This window comes from Lissotriton helveticus, chromosome 3_2, assembly GCF_964261635.1.
Source record: "Lissotriton helveticus chromosome 3_2, aLisHel1.1, whole genome shotgun sequence".
In the NCBI taxonomy this organism is placed as follows: Eukaryota; Metazoa; Chordata; class Amphibia; order Caudata; family Salamandridae; genus Lissotriton; species Lissotriton helveticus.
Window position 1 is genome coordinate 134,514,059 of NC_136062.1, and position 24,783 is coordinate 134,538,841.

Below are 24,783 nucleotides of genomic sequence, written 5' to 3' on the forward strand. Positions count from 1 at the left end.
TGCAACGGAGGCTTCCAACTAGAAGTTAACTGCCCTAAAGGAAGGACTCCCACTCTAAATCTAAAATACAACGATCTGTCCCACGAATTAGGGATCGAGTCCAGATAGGGTTCTCTATAAGGCAGCTCCTTAATTGATAGAAACTCTACAGCTGATCTACAAAGATTGGAGTTGCTCGTTCTCACATTAGACGCCCATGACCAATACATTTTCTTGAGCATCTGTTTTGGTGGAGCTGTTCTATTAACCCAAGCATCTCCTAGACCTAATTCATAGAGAAGCCACTTGACTTCCCTAAACCAGCCGACCTTATGCCAGCCAGGTAAAGCAAGGAGTTCTCTTAGGGCATCAGCATAACTGCACAATTCTGGTACGTTCCATATCCGGGCCCATAGTAACAGGGGACGTAGCCTAACTTGCTCACTTATTGGGCGTGTACCTGCATCAAGCAAGAGAGGGAGTGTAGGGGTGCTATGTGGCAACTTCATAAGATCTTTATGGAAGTTGTTTTCGAGGTAGGTTAAGGTATTAACTCTCTGTACTCCCCACAGTTCCGCACCATACAATGCCGCGCACACCGCCCTTGCCCTGTAGATATCTAATAATGCCCCAATAGGTTTAAGGGATGAGGCACGTTGTTCTTTTAGCAGGGCCTCTGTAACCCTCTTATGGATCAAAAATACTTTTTGATGATGGGCCTTCCAATTCATGGAGTCACATAGTCTTATGCCCAAATAGTCGAACTCCTTGACCCTTTCAAGTTGGACTAAGTCTAGAACAGGGGGAATTACAGTTTTCCTAGGGGGGTTTAGAACAAGGAATTTGGTTTTGCTTATATTAATAGCTAGGCCCTTGGTGTCACAAAAGTCCTTAAAGCTAGAAAGCAACTTTTGAATGCCTACAGGCGTTTTTGAGATTAGTAGGGTGTCATCTGCAAATAGGAGCGTGGGTATTTTTCTGCCCGCCAGGGAAGGTGCATCTGTTGGTTGTTGGAGAAGATGCTCCACCACTCCGTTTACATAGAGTGAAAACAGAGTGGGGGCTAGCACACAACCCTGGCGGACGCCCCTATCTACAGGAATGCGAGATGTTTTTTGCCCCTGGTCACCCCACCTAATCTGAGCAAAGTTGCGTTCATGGAACTTGATAAGCAATCCCAGCAAGTATGGGGGGATGCCCAACCCTTCTAAGACATTCCGCAGTTGGGCTCGTGGGACCAGGTCAAAGGCAGTCCGTAAATCTATGAAAACTAGATACAGACTGCCCTTGCCTAATACAACCACTTTCCAATACAGCATTAGTAGGCGGAATGTCTGTTCGATGGTGCCTATTCCTGATCTAAATCCAGCCTGGAAATCTGATAATACCTGGTTTTCTTCAGCCCAATGGAGGATCCTACCTAGGACTACTTTGCCCGCTACCTTTTGGGTTGAGTCGAGCAGACTGATTGGACGGTAGTTGGCTGGGTCGTCCCGACAGCCTTTCTTAAAGATCGGGACGACCTCAGCACCCCTCCAAGAGTCAGGTAGGCAGCCTCCCAAAACAGCCTCATTCAGGAGTGAGGCAATTAATCTACTCCACACACATACATTTTCCTTCAACAGATCGCCTGGAATGCCATCCGGGCCAGCAGCTTTGTTGGTAACAAGGCACCTAATTGCCCCTTCTACTTCCTTAACGCTAAAGGGGCAATCATTGATTGTGGTGGCAACCGGCAGTCTGAGTAGGAAATCCGTGTTAGATTGTAATACGTCTAGAGGGATAGAATATAGCTTAGAAAAATGGGCAGACCAAGCCTCCCCTGAGATGTTGCAAGTCAGTTGTACATCAATGGGCTTATCCCTGGCTCTCATCAGATCCCAAAACCCCTTGGAGTCTTTTTTAGAACTCGCCTCCATAAGATCACTCCAGAAGATGAAATCATGTGCTTCCTTAGCCAAGGCTATAGTTTTATTATGATAATTATTCGACTGCCAGTTCCAGTGTCTGATTACATTTCATGTTTGCCCCACACAGACAAGAGTCTTTCTCCAGAAAAACCACCAAGTCCTTTTTCAGACTTCCAGGCGCTAATGGGTCAATCTACGCTGTGTATCTGACTTGTGCTCTTTCACCGGTGCTCTCAAAGCGCGCCTAGGTCCCAATGTACCACAACTATTATCATTGGTGCCTTGGGGAACAATTTCCACTTAAATCTTTCAAAATCCATATCTTCGGTTTCCCTTATTGGAGTTTTGTTTAATTAGATTATTTTTTCCCTCTATTTTTATAAATTGTTATTGTGTTGTCGGCTACGTAACTTTTTGTTATTTATAAATGCTTTAATGATTTCCTGACGTTAAGCCGGTCTGCTTTTTGCCATAGCTACCAGTGGTTGAGCTCAGATTTAAATTACTGAAACCTTTGACTGGACCTAACCAGAAAGTGACTTTATTACTTGTGGTGGACACAAAGCCACTCCAACTAATAAACCAGCTTCTCACAGTGAGGAATTTGTGGTGAGATAAGGTTTCCACCAACAAGAGTGATAATAGGGTAAGTAACTTATACTTCTAACCGTAGGTTCATCACCTTATGTAAATATACTAAAGCAATCCCCTTTGTTAGTAGGATGATCCTAGGTGTGGACTTTACAGCAGGTCAGAGAGGGCAGAATGACCCTTTGAGTGGATCTGACAACAGAGACATTTAAAGAAATGGGCAAAAAACGCAATTGCCCAGGATCCACATTTCCCAAGGTCCTGAATGAAAGAGAGCTTTTTCTCACTCATTAATGTATAAGTAAATATTATTTAGCATCATGTGGTTTGAATAAGTAGATAATGGGTAATAAAACTCAAAGCTCTTCGAAACAGGGGCCTCAAAATATTTCTTGCCCAGGGCCACCAAAATCTTTAAAATGGCACTGTCTGTTAATTGATACGGTAGTACCTGGTGAAAGTAGGGATGGATTCACATGTGGCTACTGGGCAGATATTCAAAATAGTAACACATGAGCTAAGGCTGTCATTGTACTGATGGAATGTGCCCTAATGTCCTAAGGCCATACAATTGATCCTTTGTGGCCAAGGCATAGCACAGTTTAATTATAAAAAAAGCCAAGGTATTGCTATGGATTTAACTGGTGAAGCCTCTTGCCCTCCTTATATAATATAAAAACCATTTATAAAGTGCCTGGTTACATCAACTGGTCTGTCCCCGCGCTAAGGAACCACTACGTAAAAGGCCAGAGGGGCAAGAAGCAGTAAAACAGGGGCAATACAAACACAGAACATCAGAGCTGGAAGAGCCAGGTTTTCAGTCTTTTTCGGAAAGTGTTTTCCAATGGCTCTGCTTAAAGAGAAAGAGGTAATGCATTCCAGTTTTTGGCTGACAAATAATCAAATGAACGGGCACATATTCTTGCTCTTTGGATTTTAGGGACTTTAACCAAATGAGCACCAGTTGACCTGAGGTGACTCATTGGATTATGGGGGTGTGAAAAGGTCACGGTCCCTACCTTAACGGGAAGGCATCCTCGCGCGGGGGCGGGCTCGCCTAACCCAGAATGTGCCTTGTTTCCTCTCCCTAGGAGTTCTTCCGTCTCTCATCCTCTACAGGTACGCCAGGGTTCGAATACGGAAGTCGGGAACCCGGAAGCAGTCCTCCCTGACCCCGGAAGTCCCGGCCACGGCTACGCCCCGGAAGGTAGAAAAACCATCGAACCTCGAGGAACGAGGTTCCAACCCGCGGACTCGTGGCAGGAGACAGCAAGGACGGAACCGGAGCGGAGAGAGAGAAGCGAGGAGAACGAAAGCCGAACTGAAGAAGAGGAGGAGGACGGCGACGTGTGGACTGAGGACTGGTGGAGTCCCCAGGAGGTGGCTGGAGAGCGGCCGCAACTCACCAGTGAGTTGCGGCGGGCCACGTGAGTAACCACCATCCGTTTCCGTGTGCCTCTTGTAGATAGTTGTAAATAATTGTAAAGCCGCACAACCCTGAGCACCATAACACTATAAATATATATATAGACCTCGCTCACATAGAGAGCACCCTGTCACCCCTTTTTTCCCCCCTATCCTTCGGTCTCTTCCACCTCCCCTTCCTGCCCTCCCCCACTATCACCTCTTCCGTAGCCTCACGTCCCGGTGTCGGTGGCAGTTACCACTGCCGAGAGCGACAGACTAACGGCTCTGTGTTTTCTCTCGCCCCAAACCTCCGAGGCCCACCAACGAACATCCCAGACACGACGGAGCAGCTGAGAGGGAAGACGCACACCGCCCGGACGACGTCAGCCCAGCAGTCAGAAGCCGTCCACCACCCTTCCCGACCCGACTTCTTCTCTTCTCCGGACCCCATCCAGGATCCCCTTGGCCCCCCTTCCTGTGACTCTGTTTCCTCCGGACTGTGTCAACAATAAAACCACTTAAACATAGCGCACTATATCAGGCCTCCCCGCTTGTTATTCCGGCCCGCCGAAGCCCACACTCCACAGGGGGACAAGAAGATCATGAAGATAACTGGGTCCTATGCCCTGCAGACTCCGATTGAAAAAGCACAGGGCATTAAAAAGAATTATTTTAATAATCGGCAACCGGTGCAGGGAGTCAAGGGTTTTCTCAGAGGAAGCTCTCCAAGGTAAGTTGAGAACTAGGCGTACTGTTGCTTTCTGGATGCGTTGCAGCCTAAGGAGGCATTTTTTTGTTGCTCCAAGATAGAGGACATTTCCATAGTCCAACTGGGACGTTACAAGAGCGTGGAATAGGGTTTTCCTGGCTGAGATGGGGAGGATTTCCAGAGTTTTTCTAAATATTTTGAGGATTCTGAAACATTTCCCTATAACCTTCCTTGTGTGGGTCTCGAAGGAGAGTTTGGGCTCCAGCCAAACTCCTAGAGTTTTTACTTCCTCCTTAGAAATGGGTGTGGGACCCAAAGACTAGGGCCACCAAGCTGAGGACCAGATGGAAGGGGACTTCCCTACGACTAGGTGTGAGAAAGTGCCATCTTTCTTGCATTGATATGCCCCCACTTTTTGCTTAACTGCTTTTACTGAGTGTGCCCTGGGCTCCTGCCAACCAGGTGCCAGCCTGTGTTCCTTCCCAAAAACTGTGTTGAAACTAAAACCCAATTGGCATCTCTGGCCACCTGTCAGCCCCTAGTAAAAGGTACCCTTGGTACCCAGGGCATGGTGACCAGAAAAGACCCCCAAGGGCTGCAGCACTTATTGTGCCACCCTTAGGGGCCCTGCACCCCGACACCCACACACTGCCTTTACAGGCTGAGTGTCTAAGTACAGAACTAAACAAAGAGTCGACATGGCACACATCCCTGTGTGCCATGCTCGCACCAAATCTTGTGTTTTTGAAACAAAAAATTGCTGGTTTATTCACATTTTTACTTCTAAGAATGAATTTGGAAAACAATTGTACACAAAGGCTTATTTTAATTATTTCTATCACAGAGTTTGTTTGAACATGTGTGCAGTGAGCCATCATGTCAGCTGTAGTATATGCGCACCCGTTACGGACCTCATTTAAAGTTTGGTGACAGATTGCTGCAGTGGCATTATATGGCTGAAACATGGCGCCAGATTCATTAAGCAAGAGGCCACGGTGGAACTGCTGTCACTTACGTGAGGCTTTCGGGTTGACTTCTCATTTTTGGATCTCTTTCCGCCTTGCAGCATTTTCTCCAACATTCTTCAACAATCTCCAGCACATTAAAAATAAGAATTTGCAATGCAATAAGGCACACATTCCGAGAGTTTAAACTATTAGCATTGTGAATGACAATGCTTTTTATTTATCTGTTATGAAAACCAATAGATAATTAAAAGGCCAATAGCAAAAGCGAGACCTATTGCTTTGCAAATGCTTGCTCTTTAAGGGGAGGACAACTGCTAGCTTCCACTTACTCAGGACCTCACAACAATTGAAGGAGTGCTCCAGAAGTTACTGTACATAAGTTAGTATTATATTTATCCTTCCCTAATGATTTTAGGCGGGGCTGGGCCCATTGGGGAACCAGATTTAATGCTTTGTGCAACACCTTTAAAAATCATTCCCTTCAGGTTGTGAGAATAACACAATATTTGGTCTCAGCTCTGCACCTGTATTTGTATGCCATTTCACCTGCAAACACCCTTCCCCCAACTGCCCCCCCACCCCAGGCATGCCACATAGGTCTAGGCCGGTAACATAGTCAGATTATTATGATGTAGCGCCAGTTGCACCACTGTTTACACAAGGCTTTACTTACATGGAAGAAATGAACACTGGAAGCATGATGACCTGCCTCACATAGAAGGTTAAACCCTTTTTCGGAGAAAGAATGCACAACTCCTTGTCAGGGAAGAAGAACGTGTGGAAGGACTGGACTGATAACGTCTGTAGCTAACTGTCACAATGTGTAATAGTGATTCAAACTAGAGAAATTGTCTGCAGAGTTAGGAGCATCCAGGTACAACTATGCAGAGGGTTGAAAGGAGCACACATTAGGAGTGTGATGACTAATTTGAGATGCAGCATAATGAATGGGGCAGTGAGAAACTCATGTGAAAGCCTCTTTGTGTACAAGTACGAATGAGAAAACAAAAAGGTGTGTCCTGTTAACGCGATCCCTAAGTGGGTCGAGAGTGTTGTCTTCTGAGGTGCCAATTCACTATTTTCTCTGGTAAAGTAACGAGGGCAAGTGAGGACTCAGGCTCACTAAGGTGGTATGCTGTCTGAGTTCCTACATTCTGTTTCTGAGCAGAATCCCTGAAACAGGACCCAAAGAAAAGGTCTGACCCTAGTACTAAATAAAATTTGAAAATAAATGAGTCATATCATTTATATTTAATGCCATCCCTAAAATTTAAATTAAGCTAAATTAAAATAAACAAAAAGGTATCTAAGTATTTAGTCATTCTTTTATGATGTACAGTAAAACAAACCTCACATAAAAAAGTAAATTCATTGACAATCTCTCCAGTCTTGTACTTACTTCTTCTGGTTCCACATCATGGACCCAGCCTCTCTTTCACCTCCATCAAATAAGCAAAACAGGTCTGTAAAAAACGCAAATGACCCAGCAGAGAGCGACATGCTAGGGAAACAGCATTTGTAAACAAACAAAACTGCATACAAGAGCAAATTTAAGTACTCACCATCCCTCTTTTTCTGTGCAAGTATAGTCACCTCTTCTCCTTTTGGGAGATCAAGCAGAAAAAGTACTGCTTCCTCCCTGATGATGTTTGTGAAATCTACATTGTTTACCTAGGAAAAAAGTGTTATTTACAATATAAATGAAAGCATCATATGCATCTCTTGCCTTAAATTAAATTTAAAAAGAGAGCACTACTTTAATAATTTTTTTCCAAAAATTAGTTTTTCACCTTCTAGGTTGCGTGCTCACAGCTTTTTAATTAACATAACTACTTTAAGGAAAAAAGCCAGCACGAATTTAACTAAAGATGAACGTATTGAATGGATGTATTACATACATGTACCTTTATTCTCGAGCACTGGTATAACTTGTAGCCTCTTGTGGTTCTTCAAAATTGATTTCCATGCTTCTATTTGGGATATTGCCAGAGAAAGCCAGAAAATTGCTAAGCAAGCCCACCATGTCATAGAATATTCCCGGAAGTGGCAACGGTTTATCAACTATGCCATAGCTCGGCACTACTGTTCCAGGGAAAGCCAACACATTGGTCTGCGCAGTCAAATATGCTGCCATACTGGGGCACCCACAAGTGTATACTCAGATGCATCGGTTTAGAAGAACAAATGCAAGTATACTCGGCCACTTTTACATGTGCATCATTCACAAGAACACACAGCTGCATACTCACAACACATGTTTACACTTACACATGCGCAAACATTCAATGCCCCACGTTAAAAAATGGACAGCTAGAGAAAATAAGGAGCCCATATAGTAGGCAGCATTGGTGAGTGGCAGTAGTAACTGCGAGACACAAATATGACCGGATATGAGGGGAAGATGGAGATGGCATATCAGGGCAGGAGGTATTGTGAGAATCTAAACAGGACCCTCAGTGCACACATGGGGTGGGCAAAATCTGATTAACAGCGCTTGCGGCTGCATGATCCAGCTTAACTACTTGCACCTCACTTACCTGACCCCTAGTGACTGTTTAGAACAGGTATGGCTCCCCCCTCATCCATGCCCAGTTCTGGGCTTGGATGAGAGGGAACTTTCTTTGGTTCTGAAAAGTCCAATTGCCCTCATCCACAGGATTGCATTACTGGGTTAGCTAGAGGAGCTTGGTAGGTGGAGGATGGAGCAGTCCTTTATTAGAGTGGCTACGTTGGTAGCCAAGTGAGAAACTGCACGTCACTGAAGTGTACGGTCACTCCCTTGCTGAGGGAGTGGAGGAAGGGAGTGGACTGATGTGCTCACTAAGAACAACCTATTTATAAGGCACGAGGATGCCCACAAAAGTATGACAAGATCTGGGACAAGTGGTGGGTATATCATGGACTGTGTGTATGATCCGGGTTTGTTTATCTGGAAATGCATTTGTCTCAGACAACGTGGAACTGCTTATTGTGCGCTTAGGTTTTTTCTATTGGAAAACAAGCATATGGTTATAAAAAAAAACAGACCGAGGGCTCAAAGGGAGCAAAATGTAGAGAAGACTAGGACTCCCATCTCAATGCATGCATAAATAGCTGTGATGCACTCTGTTCATGCAAGATCTCCCCACATGCGCTCTGTGGGATGGGTGAGCAAGAACTGGTGATCCCACCCCACTCTGTCGCGAATAGAGAAAGGGTAGCGTGTGATAACTGCATGAGTATCATGACTTGGGTACACCTAAGTGATTAGAGGAGTGCCAGAAAAGTTGATTTTTAAAAAAAAACATTTTTATTGCAATTTCAATAAACTTGGCAATATCTACAGAAATATTACATTAATGACTCGAGTACATTCTATCTATAGGTGATCGAATTTTTACATGGTATGTAACTTCATCTTACATCTATACCCCCCTTCCATAGTTCCCCGTCTATACCCCCTCAATCTCTTCATCTGAGCTATCCCCGTCCGATTCCTCCAGTGGCTCGCAAATGTCCCCTCTAAAGGCATTCCAGGGAGCCCATATTTTATTCCATTTTCGAGGGCATTTCCTTACGGTATACACCATACGTTCCGTAATCATTGTTAGGTCCATGTTTCTGCACCAGGTGGACAGTGTCGGCGCTTCTGCGGCCCCCCATTTTTGAGCAATGTCTCTTTTAGCAATTAAGAGCCCAAGCGTGACCCATATCAGTCCATATCTTGTGAGATCATTGGGCTCCCACATGTTTAGCAAACATCGTCATGGTTCTGGTAACAGTGAAATTTCTGTTATCTGTGAAATGGTGCATAGTAACTGTCTCCAATAGTTCATTATAATTGGGCAGTCCCATATGGTATGGAAAAAGGTTCCCTCCTCCCCGCAGCCCCTCAGGCAGAACGGGTGCGGTGCCCCCTGTATTTTGTGTAGTGTTCCCCTAGTATAGTAGATTGTATGTAAGATTTTAAGTTGTACCAATCGCAGCCGTGCTGAGATGCCCACCTCCTAGGGCCTCTCTCCATTCTGGCTCATCTATGTCCCCTACCTCCGCTATCCATTTCTCTTTCAAGTTACTCATGGGGTCCTGTAGATTATTAAGAATCTTCCGGTACGTGAGAGAGGTGGCTTTTTGTGTCATATGGTCCGTCAGTAGTCTGTCTTCCAACAGGGAGGCCTCAGGGATGTCAGTGTTTGATGGAATTACCGCCAGTAAAGCGTGTCTTTATTTGCATATATCTGAACTTTTCAGTCTGGCCCAGCTCGTATTGTTGTTGAAACTGCAGAAACGGGATCACCTCTCCCTTGTCCCACATATCCCCCACTGTGGAGATGCCTATGTTGTCCCATTTTGTAAAGCCCCTACATCTTCGCAGCTGTCCTGGTGCTTTAGTGTCCCAGAGTGGGGTCATTTTTGTTATCACTCCTTTCCACTCCAGTCTGGCGTGTGCTGCGTACCATATCAGCGCTGTGTGTTTTGTGGGGCCCATTAATTTTGCAACCTTTTCTTTGTTGTAGAGCGCCGCTAGCATATTATTAGTTCCTAGTTGAGCCCTGTCTGCGCTGTATGCTGGGTAGTCATGAGGTGCGTGTAACCAGTGATTTATAACTTTGAGTTGCGCACCCAGTAATATAGTTGGAGATTTGGGAGTGCTATCCCACCATCGTACCAGCTGCCGTATAATTTCGCTTGGGCAATGCGCGCCGGGCGGTTACCCCAAAGAAGGATCGAGACCAGCGCTGCCACTTGCTTGAAATATCGGGGTGGGACCGTTTCGGGCATGTTTTCCAGGGCGTACAAAAAACGGGGGAGAGCCTTCATTTTATATAGTGCTGCCCTTCCGGGAAGTGTGAGGGGCAGAGAAGCCCAGTGTTTCACGTCGCGTTTAAATCTTTCTAGCGGGGGGGGGGGTAAATTTTTGGAGTAGAAGTCGGCTGCCGAGGCAGTGATATGTATCCCCAAGTATTTAAATGAGTCATTCGCAATCAGTAGCGGACATTCCGCCGAGAGAGTCGGCCTCGGTCCCTTGAGAACATACATCACCGATTTAGACCAATTTATAGTATACCCTGAGAGTCTACCATGAGTGTTACAGATAGTAAGAAGTTCCGGTATGGCGCTATTAGGCTCCGATAGATACACCAGCATGTCATCAGCATATAATGAAACCCGGTCTTCCCAAGCTTCCGTCCAATAGATTCCCTTTAACAATGGGGTTCTTTGATGATATAAATGGCGGCCATCTTGAAATTCTAGATAATAATAATATAATATGGAGGATCACTGATCCGTGGGCTTTCTACACAGAATAAACATAAGAGAATTCAAAACATAGCCAGACAAGGAGTGTACTGGAACTTTCAACAAGGTTAGTAAATTAGCAACTCTCACTGCGACTCTTCAATCAATTACACTTTAATGATGGACAACTACTTAGAGCCAGTAAGCCTGAACGCCCACATCATAAAGTATCCTACCAAAATATCTAAGAATGCAGCAAAAAAATTCAAACATAACCTAATGAGGAAAAACCCAGACACACTGATATCAGACCCCACGTGTAACACAGCTAAAGGCTCTATCGTGAACGACTTGATATTTTTTACAAGAAGAATGGCTAAATGGCGCAATGCCATTACCAATATGATCAACATAAAAGCTATAACAAATATACCTCATGGCACAAAAATTATGACCAAGGCATCATCAAGATGCAGCGCAGACCTCTGCATATCCATGTATAAGACCGGAACAGTGCTGATTCAAGCTACGAACTTGGAACTAGAAGAATTTGACAACATTTTCCCAACACTAAAAAGGTATGCGGAGAACGCAAGATCCGAACAACACCTGAGTCAACGAGAAATCACTCAGAAGAATGGGGTCACTACTTCCACAGGAAACATAATAATTAGAGAACTGCAGGAACCACAATAGTCAACGCAAGTAACAGGCACCTGCGTACTCCCTGAAAAAGGAGAAATACCAGATATGGAAGACGCCACCCTAGTTTTACCCAATGCTACTCCAGCTCAAAGGACTTCTAGAATGGCAAGAAATGTATCTAACCCAAACATAGTTTTAAAGGCCCAAAGTTTGGAAAGAGCATCCAATAACGCTAATAAAAGTGGATCAGTCAACTTAACGAACATCAAGAAGAAAAGAAAGCTGATGAAGAGAACAGTACAAAAAAACAGGAAAACAAAAAGTGAAATCCCCAAAAAACGGGGGGGAACTCAAAGAGCTTCAAACAAAAATGGACAACATGGCGCTAGACATGATAAGATCGATGCAAGTGATGGAAAAGTTACGTGAAGCGCTAGACGGCACCCACAAGCAAGTTGAACACATCATAGATCTAATACACAACTCTCAAAGGAAGAATAAGGAGATGCCATTATCAAACAGGCAAAATCGACCTGACAGGATACATAAATACATAACAGAAGAAGAAACCCTATCCCTACTCCGGGATTATGAGGCGATGGAACATAGGAGAGGGGGGGAAATCAAAACAGTCTTGATCAATAACAACAGAACAGCAAGACAGAATGAAAGGAAACCCAACCTTAATAACCTACAATAAGTCCAGATAATCACTGAACCGCAAAATCCTAACTCAATCAACGCTAGAAATACACTGAAATGCCTTCTGATCAATTGTAGGTCAGCAGCTAAACACGCATCAGACATAGCTGACCTAATTATCAACCAGGAAGTCGATATGACAATCCTCACGGAAACCTGGCTATCGGAAGCATCATCTCCAGTAATGGACCTTCTAGTGCCCCCCCACTATAACAGTGTGACACTGGATAGACAAAAAAAGACAGGGGGTGGCATAGCCTGCATCCACCGTTCGAATTTAGAAGTAAGCCAAATACAATCAGAACCACTTAACTACTGCGATTACTTGGGTCTCAGTATAAGATCGGCTAACAACTAAGATTGCAATTTGCATGCAATCTATCATCCACCAGGTAATAATATATTTTTCATAGAACAACTAATGGAGATCATCACAGCAAACTCTAACTCCGACGCAAATAATATATTCCTAGGGGATTTTAATCTTCACTAGAACGACAACAATGACAAACAGGTCAACATTATTAAAGACTTCTTAGCTGAGCTAAACCTCTCCCAAGCTTGCACACAGCCAACTCATGCGAAAGGAGCTACGTTGGACTGGATAATTTCAAAAAAGAGAACACTTCAGTCCTATATATAGAGAAATGCGACTGGTCTGATCACCATGCCATAACCTTTCTGATTCCCACATGGAAAAAGAACAAGCATCCGCAACCGAATAAAGTAAAAAAGTGGATGCGGGATACTAAAGAACAGAACATTGAACTACTAATAGAAAGCTGCGAGAAGGAACTATATACTCCGAACAACTTGCAGAACATGAATGATCTAACGGACCACTACACTACTTCAATAACGGATATAGTTAACACCACAATGCCTCTGAAACGAGTTACAGAGAAGGATAAAATCCATGGTTTAACGAGACACTGAATGAGGAAAGAAGGAAATTGAGACAAGCTGAGAGAAAATGGAGACAACACCCAGCCTCTCCCAAACTGAAATCCCTCAGAAAAACCAGAAAAGGATACAATAAGAAGATCCTCAATTCTAAAAAAGAATTTATTAGATCAGAACTGGATCTCGCCAAAAATAGACCTCGGAAACTATTCGAAATACTAAAACAACAATCCAACAAGTTGGCCAAATCGGCCCATGAAACCACAAAAATACATCTAAGCTGCGAAGAATTCTCAACTTTCTTCACCAACAAAGCCAAAACGTTGGAAAGAGCTCAGGAGTGAAGCGGATAACCTAGACAACCAAAGACCCCCAACGAGCAGCAACAAGACTACCAATTCGATAATTAAGGAGGACAGGGCAAAAAAATAAGGCACATTGGGTTCAAGCTGCTGGACCAGAATAACATCGCCAAAACGCTACTAGATATCAAACCGAACAATCACTATAACGAGCCCCTCCCAGCAAAATGCATGAAAGAAATCAGCCATACCGTGATTCCAATATGGACAAGAATTATTAACGCCTCTCTCTCACAAGGGCTACTTCCAGAATGCCTAAAAAGCGGGCAAGTCGTCCCCATTATCAAAAAACCGACAGCAGACCCAGCTGATCCGAATAACTTTCGCCCAGTAACCAACATTCCAAACACTTGCCAAACATCTAGAGAAATGTGTACAAAAACAACTTAGCGAACACATAGACAATTTCTCTCTACTGGACGACTGTCAGTCATGTTTTAGAACTGGGCACAGCACGGAAACAGCGATTCTTCACATAGTCGATGATGCCCTACAGGCCCTAGACCAAAATAGAACATGTCTACTCATCCTCCTAGACCTGTCATCTGCATTTGACACGGTAAATCATGCTAAATTACTGAACAGGCTCCAGGACAGGATGGGAATAACGGGTATTGTGCTGAAATGGTTTGAATCCTTCCTCAAAAATAGAACGCAAGGATTCCTGGTCAACCAAGCTCTGTCACCTTCATGCCCTAACACGATTGGAGTCCCTCAAGGATCTACATTATCTCCATCATTGTTTAACCTGTATATCGAACCTCTGACGGAAATTCTTCGAAAGTCCAAAATATCCTTTCATATGTACGCGGACGACACACAGATATATTGAATATGCTACTTACCAGTATGCATCTGTTCTTGGCATGTAGGGCTGCTAACATTCATATCTTAGCATTAGATCGCCGCCTAGTGTTGGGTCCGGATGATCGCACATTGTTGTCCTGGAAGAGTCTTCGAAGTATCCTGAGATAGGTGGCTCCTCCCCTGGACTACAGTGCGCATGGGCATCGGCTCCATCCTCAGATTGTTTTTCGCCATTGTGGCAGAAGATGGAGTGAAAAGTGTAAAGGATGTCCATGCTAATGATTGAATACAATAGTATATCTGCAGCTGCGACAGGCACCGGGGAGGAGGGTGGGCGATATGAATGTTAGCAGCCCTACATGCCAAGAACAGATGCATACTGGTAAGTAGCATATTCAGTTCGAGGCATGTGGGCTGCTAAATTCATATCTTAGCATAGAATACATAGCAGTCCCTCCATCAGCGGCGGTTGCCCGTGCCAGCTGCAGAAACTTGAAAAAGTGTCTTGAGAACAGCCTGTCCTACAGCAGCTTGCTGCTTGGAATGTACATCAACACAGTAGTGTTTTGTAAAGGTATGTGGTGTAATCCACGTGGCTGCTCTGCAAATATCCTCTAAAGGAATGTTTCCTAGGAAAGCCATGGATGCCCCCAATTTGCGTGTGGAGTGCGCCCTTGGGGGTATCGTTAAAGTGCGCTTGGCCTTTTGATAACATATTTGGATGCACTTAACAATCCACCTGGCTATTCCTGCTTTGGAAATAGGGTTGCCTTTGTGTTGTGGTGAGAAGGCAACAAAAAGTTGTTTTGTTTTCCTAAAGTGTTGTGTTCTGTCAATGTAGTACATCAACGCCCTCCGTACGTCTAACGTATGGAGCATTCTTTCCGCCTCCGTTTGTGGGTTTTGGAATAATGCCGGTAAGTCAATAGTTTGGTTGAGATGAAACTGTGACACCACCTTCGGAAGGAATTTGGGGTTAGTACGTAGTACTACCCTATTTGGATGAATCTGAATGAATGGCTCTTGGATTGTGAGCGCTTGCAGCTCACTAACACGCCTCAGTGACGTAATAGCAATTAGGAAAGCCACTTTCCACGTTAGGAACTGGAGTTCACACGAGTGCAGTGGTTCAAATGGTGGTCCCATCAGTCTGGTGAGGACCACATTGAGGTTCCACACCGGAGCTGGCGGTGTTCTTGGGGGAATGACTCGTTTCAGACCTTCAAGGAAAGCTTTGATGGCCGGCACTCTGAAGACAGAGAGGTGCTGCCTATTCTGAAGATATGCTGCGATGGCGGATAGATGTATCCGAATGGAAGTGTACGCTAGATTGCACTTGTACAGATGTAGCAGATAACAAATGATGTTAGGGATAGATGCATCTAGCGGGGTGATGTCATTAGCCGTACAGTAAATGACAAAACGCTTCCATTTTGCAGCATAGCATGCTCTGGTAGTTGGCTTCCTTGCCTCCTTGATGATGTTCATGCATTCTGGAGGTAAGTTAAGGTATCCGAACTCTAGGACTTCAGGAGCCAGATCGCCAGGTTGAGCTGTTGCGGATCTGGATGCTGAATTTCTCCATGGTTCTGCGTCAAAAGTCTGGGCGTGAGGCGCAGTCTTTGATGCGGCACCACTGAGAGTTCGAGGAACGTGGTGTACCATGCTTGGCGCGCCCACGTTGGAGCAACTAGGATGAGTGTCATCGCGTGCTGCCTTAGCTTTCTTGCCACCAGCGGTATCAGAGGGGCTGGCGGAAAAGCGTACGCAAATTTGCCTGACCAGTTCATCCATATCGCATTCCCCTGCGACTGTGGGTGAGGGAACCTGGCGGCAAAGTGTTGGCATTTTGCGTTTTCTTTTGTTGCAAACAGGTCTATCTCCGGATGACCCCACTGCTGGAAGTACGGGTGGAGTACAGATGGGTGTAACTCCCACTTGTGCATTTGATGGCTGTGTCTGCTGAGCAGATCCGCCATTAGATTGTCCTTGCCCGGGAGGTGTTCTGCCATGAGGAAGATGTTCCTCTGAATGGCCCACTTCCACATGCCCTGAGCCAGATGAGACAGCTGTGGCGAGTGGGTGCCCCCCTGCTTTTGAATGTAGTACATCGCGGTCATGTTGTCCGTCCGGACCAACACTACCTTGTTGCACAGATGTACAATGAAGGACTTGAGTGCCATGAAGATTGCCATCAGTTCCAGATAGTTGATGTGCATCTTCTGTTGCTGCGTCGTCCATAGTCCCTGCACAGTGTAATTGAGCAGATGAGCTCCCCATCCCTGGAGAGATGCGTCCGTTGTCAGGGTAATCTGTGGCACTGGCTCCTGGAACAGTCGGCCCTTGCAAAGGTTGTGTGGAGTCCACCAATGCAGAGAGTCGTATGCCCGACTGGTAACCAACACTAGGTCTGTTAATTGTCCCTGAGCCTGTGTCCACTGATTTGCTAAGCACTCCTGGAGCGGGCGCATATGTAGCCGTGCGTGAGGGACTATGAAGATGCAGGAGGCCATCATGCCTATCAACTGCATGAACACTCTCGCTGGAAGTGAGTGTTGTGATCTGAACTTCTGGATCAGAGACTGCATGCTGTCTATCCTGACTTGGTTTGGTTGAGCCACGGCTGTCAGGGTATTGATCGTCGCGCCTAGAAACTGCCGGACATGCGCCGGTTGAAGGTGCGACTTTGGGTAGTTCAACGAGAAACCTAGATCGTGAAGGAGGTGAATGGTAGTCGACATGTCCGCGGCACACTGTTGTTCTGACTTGGCTTGAACGAGCCAGTCGTCCAGGTAGGGGTAGACATGGATGCCCTGCCTCCTGAGGTGCGCCGCTACTGTCGCCAGACACTTTGTAAACACCCTTGGGGCTGTGGTGACTCCGAAGGGTAGGACTTTGAACTGATAATGTTTGCCTTGGATAGTGAACCTGAGGTATTTTCTGTGGGACGGGTGTAGTGGTATGTGGAAATAAGCATCCTTGAGGTCTAAGGTTGCTAAGAAGTCCCCCTGGTTTAATAAGGGAAGAATCTGTTGCAGTGTGAGCATATGGAAATGTTCTGACAGTATATACAGGTTTAGGGGACGTAGATCCAGAATGGGTCTGAGAGATCCGTCCTTCTTTGGGATAAGGAAGTACAGGGAATACACTCCTGTGCCTTCCTCCTCCACTGGCACGAGCTCGATTGCGCCTTTTTGCAGCATCACCACTACCTCCTGCTGCAATAAGTGCAAGTGCTCTGCGGACATAGGCCTTTGCCTTGGCGGGATGTTGGGTGGAGTGGATTTCAACTCTAGGCAATAACCATACTGGACTAGTTGACGCACCCACCTGTCTGTGGTGATGTTTCTCCAGACGGGCAGGAACTGCTGCAGTCTCCCCCCGACAGGTGTTAAGTGGTCGGGGGGCAGTGACAGAGAGTCACTGTTTGCTTGGGGTAGAGGAGCGGGAGCTGTTGTTTCCTCTGCCGCAACCTCTGTTGCTGTTATTTCTGTAACCTCCCTTGTTCTGTTTTGTGAACGAGGATTGTGCTCCACCTTTTGAGAATTGAGATTGTTGACCCATTTGTCCTCTGGTGACTCCACGTGCACCTGAGCGACGAAAATTGTTGCCACGAAACTGTTGTGACTGTAGGGCCCCCATGGACTTAGCAGTTTCTGTGTCCTTTTTTATCTTTTCGAGGGTGGTGTCAACATCTGGACCAAACAGTCGATCAGGATTGACTGGCTGATTAAGGATGGTTGTCTGAATATCAGGTTTAAACCCAGATATGCGGAGCCAAGCCTGTCGTCTTAGCATGACGCTAGTGTTGATCGCCCTAGCTGCTGTGTCTGCGGCGTCAAGTGCACACTTGATGGCTGCGTTGGAGATCAATTTTCCTTCCTCTATAAGCAGTTTTGTGCCCTCTTGAAACTTTGGAGGCAGGTGTTGTACAATCTGTTCTAGGGTGTCATAATGCGCCCTATCGTAACGTGCTAAGAGTGCTTGTGTATTAGAAATACGCCAAAAGTTGGCAGCCTGTGCAGCTACTCTTTTGCCCCCTGCCTCTAGCACTTTGGACTCCTTATCCGAGGGAGGAGCTTCACCCGTTGTCTGGGAGTTGGCCCGTTTGCGGGCATTGGCGACCACCAGGGAGTCCAGCGGCAACTGTCCCCGAATGTATGCAGGGTCTGCAGGTGCTGGTCTGTACTTTTTTTCAATACGTGGATTGACCACTCTCGCCCTAGTGGGTTCCTTAAAGATGTCCGCAGCATGTTTGAGGACTCCCTTGAGCATAGGCAGTGTCTTTACAGTCCTCTCAGAGACTGAAAACGTGTCAAAGAGAAAGTCTTCTTCAACCGGGTCAGCATGCATGTCCACATCATGATTAGCAGCTGCCCTCTCAATTAGTGCATGAAAACCTGCAGAATCCTCTGTTGGGGATGCACGTGCACTGAATGGTTGTGGATCTTGCCCCACACTCTGGGTGCTTTGGTCACCAATGTCATCATATGCATCTGGATGTGCATCTGGTTCATTGATGGGGAAGGTGTATTGGTCCTGTTCATCATATCCCTCACCCTCAGATTGGTCTGGTGAGGGAGTAGGGCTTCTTCTAGGAGGAGGCTGGATAGGCTCTATCAGGTTAGAAGCGTCCAGAGGCACCCTTTTCTTCTTTAGTGGGATGACATAGGAGTCCAGAGGCTCCGAAGTGATCCTCCTCTTGTATAGGGTTAATTTGCCTGTGTTGGCGTCGATGAAGTGCTCCGAATCGTCCTCTGATTCGAGTTCTCGACCTGAAGGTGCACCTGCCGTAGAAGAATCCGACTTCTTTGGCGTCGATTTTGTGGAAAAAGCCTTCGGAGCCTCTTTCGGCGGCAGAAGGAAGAGAAGCTTACTCTTAGGCTTTGCCGGAGCGTCCGTCGGCGTCTGAGGCGACGGCAACGGAGCCGACATAGCAGCGGCCTTGTCCCTGATTCTCTGTAGCGAAGCGGCGATGGGGGACGCTTCACTCACAGTGTCTTTTGGCGCTGACGAGGGTGTCTTGACCTTCCCCTCGGATCTGACGTCATGGTGGCCTTCTTTAGGTTTGGACGCCGATGCAGTTGTCGCCGACCCAGTGTCCTTGGATCGATGCGCAGATGTGCCAGCTGTCGATCCGTGCGCCTTCGTCGGTTCCGCGTCCACTACGCGACCGACCAACGGAGTCCCAGGCGTAACCGGAGCCGTGCCGCTGGCCTTGGCGTGCTTAGACGGTGTCGCCGCGGTCGATCCGTGCCGACCACCTTTTGAAGAGGGTCCCTCCTCTTGCGCCGATTTTGACCCTTTGGAATCGACCGGCTTCTTCGACTTCTGCGGACCGGAGGTCGACGGAGCCGATGCGGCGGCGGGTGCAGTAGTTTTCTGGGTGCCGGCCGCCATTTTAGGGACGCTCGAGTCCATAAGTTTCGGTTTCGTTTTCGGGTCGGCCATTTTAGGTGTAGTCGACACTGTAGGTTTCGGTTTCGGTTTCGATGTGGCCTGCTCAGCAAGTATGTCCGTGGCCGGGCCTGATGGCGGGGCCGTGGCTTGCGGCACGGGGTCTTGGGTAAGGCCGACTGGCGATCCCGTGACCCGATCGTGATCTTCGAAACCTTCGGGGCATAGCTCGTCCCCTGAGCTATCTTCCGCGGCCCCATAAATTTCTTCGACGTCCCCTACCTCGTCGACGTATTCAAGGCCTTGACCCGCGACTCCGTCGTCGTCCGCCGGATCCGCCTCGACCTCCGTTTCGGGTGGGGATATCTGGAGATGATGACCCTGTTCATCTTCTTCTTGGTCGCCGAAGATGTTTTCTGGATCGGGGGCCGCTTGTCTGGCCTCCAGGCGCACCGCGCGCCGGAGCTTAAGAGTTTTCTTTGACCGGAACTGAGCGCAGGCCTTGCACTTGCCGTCGTCATGGTCCGGTGAAAGGCATTTGTTACAGACCGGGTGCAGGTCTATATGTGGGTACTTAGACCCACAGAGCGGACAGTACTTAAACGGACTCCGCTCCATGCTTGAAAGTAGCGGTCGTGTCGCGATGAGAAGGCCTCGACGTCCGAAGAGTGAAAAACTCCGCTGAATCCGACTCCAAGAGTTGGAAGAACTCGAGACCGTGCGCAAACAATACCGACGCTATAAAATATAAGACCTTTTGGTCTTAAAAAGTAAGTTTTACTCGGTTCCGACAGAGAGAAGTCGAGACCGCATCCGAACCCAATGGCGGAAAAAAACAATCTGAGGATGGAGCCGATGCCCATGCGCACTGTAGTCCAGGGGAGGAGCCACCTATCTCAGGATACTTCGAAGACTCTTCCAGGACAACAATGTGCGATCATCCGGACCCAACACTAGGCGGCGATCTAATGCTAAGATATGAATTTAGCAGCCCACATGCCTCGAACATCAAGATCGCGTCTCTGGAAGAAATCAGATTAATGAACGAGGCTCTACAAACGACATTACAATGGTTAACAATCAATCATCTGAGGCTAAACACTCAGAAAACAGAATTCCTACTAATTTCACCACCAAAGAACCAATCAGAGGTCAAGGAATGGTCTAAAATGATCACGGCACTTAACTGCACCCCTACGTTAGTTGAATCGGCTAAATCACTAGGAATCACACTCGACGAGAACCTTGATATGAAAGCCCACCTCAAAGCAATGGCTAAAAGTGCCCGTTTTCATTTGAACTACATTAGAAAGATGAAACCCTTCATTTCCCAAGCGGATCTTAAACTAGCAGTTCAATCATTGGTCATCTCGAGGATTGAATATGGTTGCACTACTTTAGCAGGTCTACCTAAAATCTCCACAGCACCACTAAAAGCATGCCTCAACGCAGCTGCAAGAATTATCACCGGCTCTAGAAAGTTCGACCATATTTCTCCACACCTGAAAGTATTAAACTGGCTACCGTACGAAGGTAGAATACAGCTAAAAATGGCTTGTATCACACACAAAGCGCTTCACTACAATACTCCAAGGTACCTTGCCCAGAAAATTGAAATATCTGGAGGAAATAGACCAGCCAGGAGTGCTAAGGAGATGGTTCTGAGACCACCCATCTTCCGGAAGAAGAGAACCTATGATAGGGCGTTCTCAGGAGCAGCACCTAGAATCTGGAACTCTCTTCCGCCAAACATTAGAAAAATAACAAACACAGCAACATTTAAGAGGGAAACGAAAATGTTTCTAATGAGCAAATTCCTCACATAGACAAATCGACTCAGCTTTAACACCATGTCATAGTCCAGAACAAAACTTTACTCAAGGAGAGTGATAAGAAAGTCGCCGATGGAGTTGGACATACGCGAGGACAGTACTACATGTACCAAGACCCAGAGCTGGAGAAGATGGTTTATACAGAAGGAATCAACTGAAATTATTGCTCACGGAGGCGTTGTCCAATATACCGCCGGTCATGGTGTGTGTACTAACATGCTATGTATAGGACACAACTAGTGGGAGACAGCCTCGTCCAGTACTATATTAATTCCAGGACACAGAAATAGTAGAATATAGAACACAGTGGAATATAGTGCAATCAGGAAGGCATAACTTCCAACATAATGAGTATTATTATAAAGCTGTATCTGACACAGCATATACTGTGTTAACCCTGTAATCGACATTCGTCGATTTGTATATTCAATTTCGTCATTTAACGGTGTATTGATGTAATATGCAAGACATATCTTTATTCTACCTCCTACAATGTAAAGCGCTCTGATACCTAAGGGTCTTGTTCGCGCTATACAAAACTCTTTAAATAAAAATGTTTAAAAAATAATCTGGTTGCCAAAAGTTTTGCTAGGATTTTGCCCTCTGCATTCAGCAGTGAGATCGGACGGTATGATGAACTTTCGGTAGGTGGTTTATTTGGCTTTAAGATTGCAACTATCATTGCATTTCGTTGGTCTAATGGCAATTCTGCTGTCTCTAAGCTCTCTTCAAACATGGCTAAGAGATGGGGCCCCAATGTTTCCGCCATTGCTTTATACCATTCTACTGGCATTCCGTTCGGACCTAGAGCTTTCCCCGATTTTACCGAGTGTATAGCGGTTTGGATTTCTTCCACTGTTAAGTCTGCCTCCAATTCTAAGGCTGCCTCTGGGGTAAGAGTGGCCATATCAATGTGTCGGAGCGAATCTCTTATGTCCGCCTCTGATGGACATGTAGTAGGGGTATATACGTCACGAAAATGAGCCGCTAAGATATTCACTTTATCATCTGGGTGAGTTGTAAGCATCCCTTCCTTCGACTGGAGCTGTTGTATACCTCTTACAGTTTCTCTGCTCCTACCTAACCAGGCCAGCATTTTGCCAGCCTTATCTCCCACATCATGTCGCCGTGATGTGCTCAACTGTCCGTGCTTGTAGGTGATCTCTGTAGTGTTGTCGGCATATCTTCAGTGTGTGTGCTGTGTCAGCGGTTGGGTTGGTCGCGTGCGCGATTTCGGTCTCCTGAAGCGCCCCTTCCAGCTCTGCTAGTTCTTTATGGCGCTCCCGCATATACCTCGTGATAGATGCAATCGCTTGCCCTCTAAAAACAGTCTTATAAGCCTTCCACAACGTAATGGCAGAGTCAACTGAGGTCGTATTTTCTGCAAAATAAAGTTTGGTTGAGTTGCGAAGCGTGTTTTTGATGGTCGGTACTGCAAGATAGCCTCGGTATATGGGATAGTGTCGTCTACGGGTTTTTCCCGGACAGGAGAGTGTAAGCAGTAACGTGGAATGGTCCAAAATACCCCCTAGGTTTTATGACGACGTCTTCAAAGTTTTGTAATCTCACACCTAACATAAGGAAGTAATCTATGCGGGATAAACTATCATGGACCACAGAGTGATACGTGTACTGACGTGCCCCTGAGTGTGTGTGCCTCCATACATCTACCAGGCCCATTGCCTCAAAGAATCCCTGGAAGCGTGAAGGTTCAGGCATTTGAGCACGAGCTGGGGATCTGTCCAATGTTGCATCTAGTACGGTATTAAAGTCTCCTCCTATGATAAGATCTCCCTCCGGAAGGCCCAGTAGGAAGTCGCTTAGTGCCGGTAGCACCACTGCATGTAGCGCTGGTGGTATGTAGACTGAGACAATATTTAAAAGTTTACCTTCCCATTGCCCTTGGACCGCCGCGAATCGTCCCTGATCATCAACTTTAGTCTGTAAAGTCAAGAACGACAATGACTTTTTAATTAATACGCCAGTGCCTCTAGAACCCGTGGTGAATTCAGAATGGGCAATCATTTTGTATCCCCATCTATCTAATGCTTTACAAGCCGACCCTGTGAGATGCGTTTCCTGTAGGATTGCCAGCACTTGATTGTGTCTCTGCAGTGCCTGTAATACCAGTCCTCTCTTTATTTTGTCGCCCAGCCCTCTCGCATTGCAAGTCATGACCGTGAGAGGGAGAACTGCGGCTTCTCGCATCGTCATGTCGGTGTCACTCGGTATTGGGTCAAGGGCCATAGGTATCGTATAGTGGGCGTGGGAAAGTCAAAGGATATGGCATCGCAGGGAAGTCGGATCATATTGTTTATCGTGTGGACTGTCGTGGTGAATCTATAACGTGCAGTGTGAGTTGGGTCTGCAAGTCTACCTGATGAATGAAGTTTTTTTCTGTTGCCATTGCCTCGAACAAAAACAAACAATATTGAATATGCTACTTACTAGTATGCATCTGTTCTTGGCATGTAGGGCTGCTGACATTCATATCTATAGCATAGATCGCCGCCTAGTGTTGGGTCCGGATGATTGCACATTGTTGTCCTGGAAGAGTCTTCGAAGTATCACGAGATAGGTGGCTCCTCCCCTGGACTACAGTGCGCATGGGCATCAACTCCATCCCCAGATTGTTTTTAGCCATTGTGGCGAAGATGGAGTGTAACAGTGTGAGCGATGTCCATGCTAAGAGTAAGTGTAAAATCTGCAGCCGCTACAGGCGCCGGGGAGGAGGGTGGGCGATATGAATGTCAGCAGCCCTACATGCCAAGAACAGATGCATACTGGTAAGTAGCATATTCAGTTCGAGGCATGTGGGCTGCTGAATTCATATCTATAGCATAGAATATATAGCAGTCCCTCCATTAGCGGCGGCCGCCTGTGCCAGCTGCAGACGTTTGAAAAAGTGTTTTTAGAACAGCCTGCCCTACAGCTGCTTGGAGTGCACATCTACACAGTAGTGTTTGGTAAATGTGTGTGGGGTAGACCATGTGGCTGCTCTACAAATGTCTTCTAAAGGGATATTACCAAGGAAAGCCATGGAGGCCCCCAACTTGCGGGTGGAGTGGGCTCTTGGGGGAATCGTTAAAGTGCGCTTAGCCTTTTGATAGCAAATTTGAATACACTTAACGATCCACCTGGCTATACCTGCCTTGGAAATGGGGTTGCCCTTGTGTTGTGCGGAAAAGGCAACAAAGAGTTGTTTTGTCTTCCTAAAATCTTTGGTCCTATCAATGTAGTACATCAAAGCCCTTTTGACGTCAAGAGTGTGGAGCATTCTTTCTTCCACTGTCTCAGGATTTTGGAAGAAAACAGGCAGTTCAATAGTTTGATTGACATGGAACTGTGAAA

The 24,783-nt window shown here is 46.3% G+C and overlaps 1 protein-coding gene across 5 annotated transcripts in view; it reads right to left on the minus strand.

The window, feature by feature from the left end:
• Positions 1-24,783, minus strand: part of TJP1 (tight junction protein 1) — a 736,246-nt gene that overhangs the window by 340,655 nt on the left and 370,808 nt on the right. For all 5 annotated transcript variants that reach the window (XM_078684928.1, XM_078684927.1, XM_078684925.1 and 2 more), the window contains exon 12: positions 7,127-7,235. In XM_078684928.1, the coding sequence (XP_078541054.1) occupies positions 7,127-7,235 (109 nt within the window). The remainder of the gene's footprint in view (positions 1-7,126; positions 7,236-24,783) is intronic.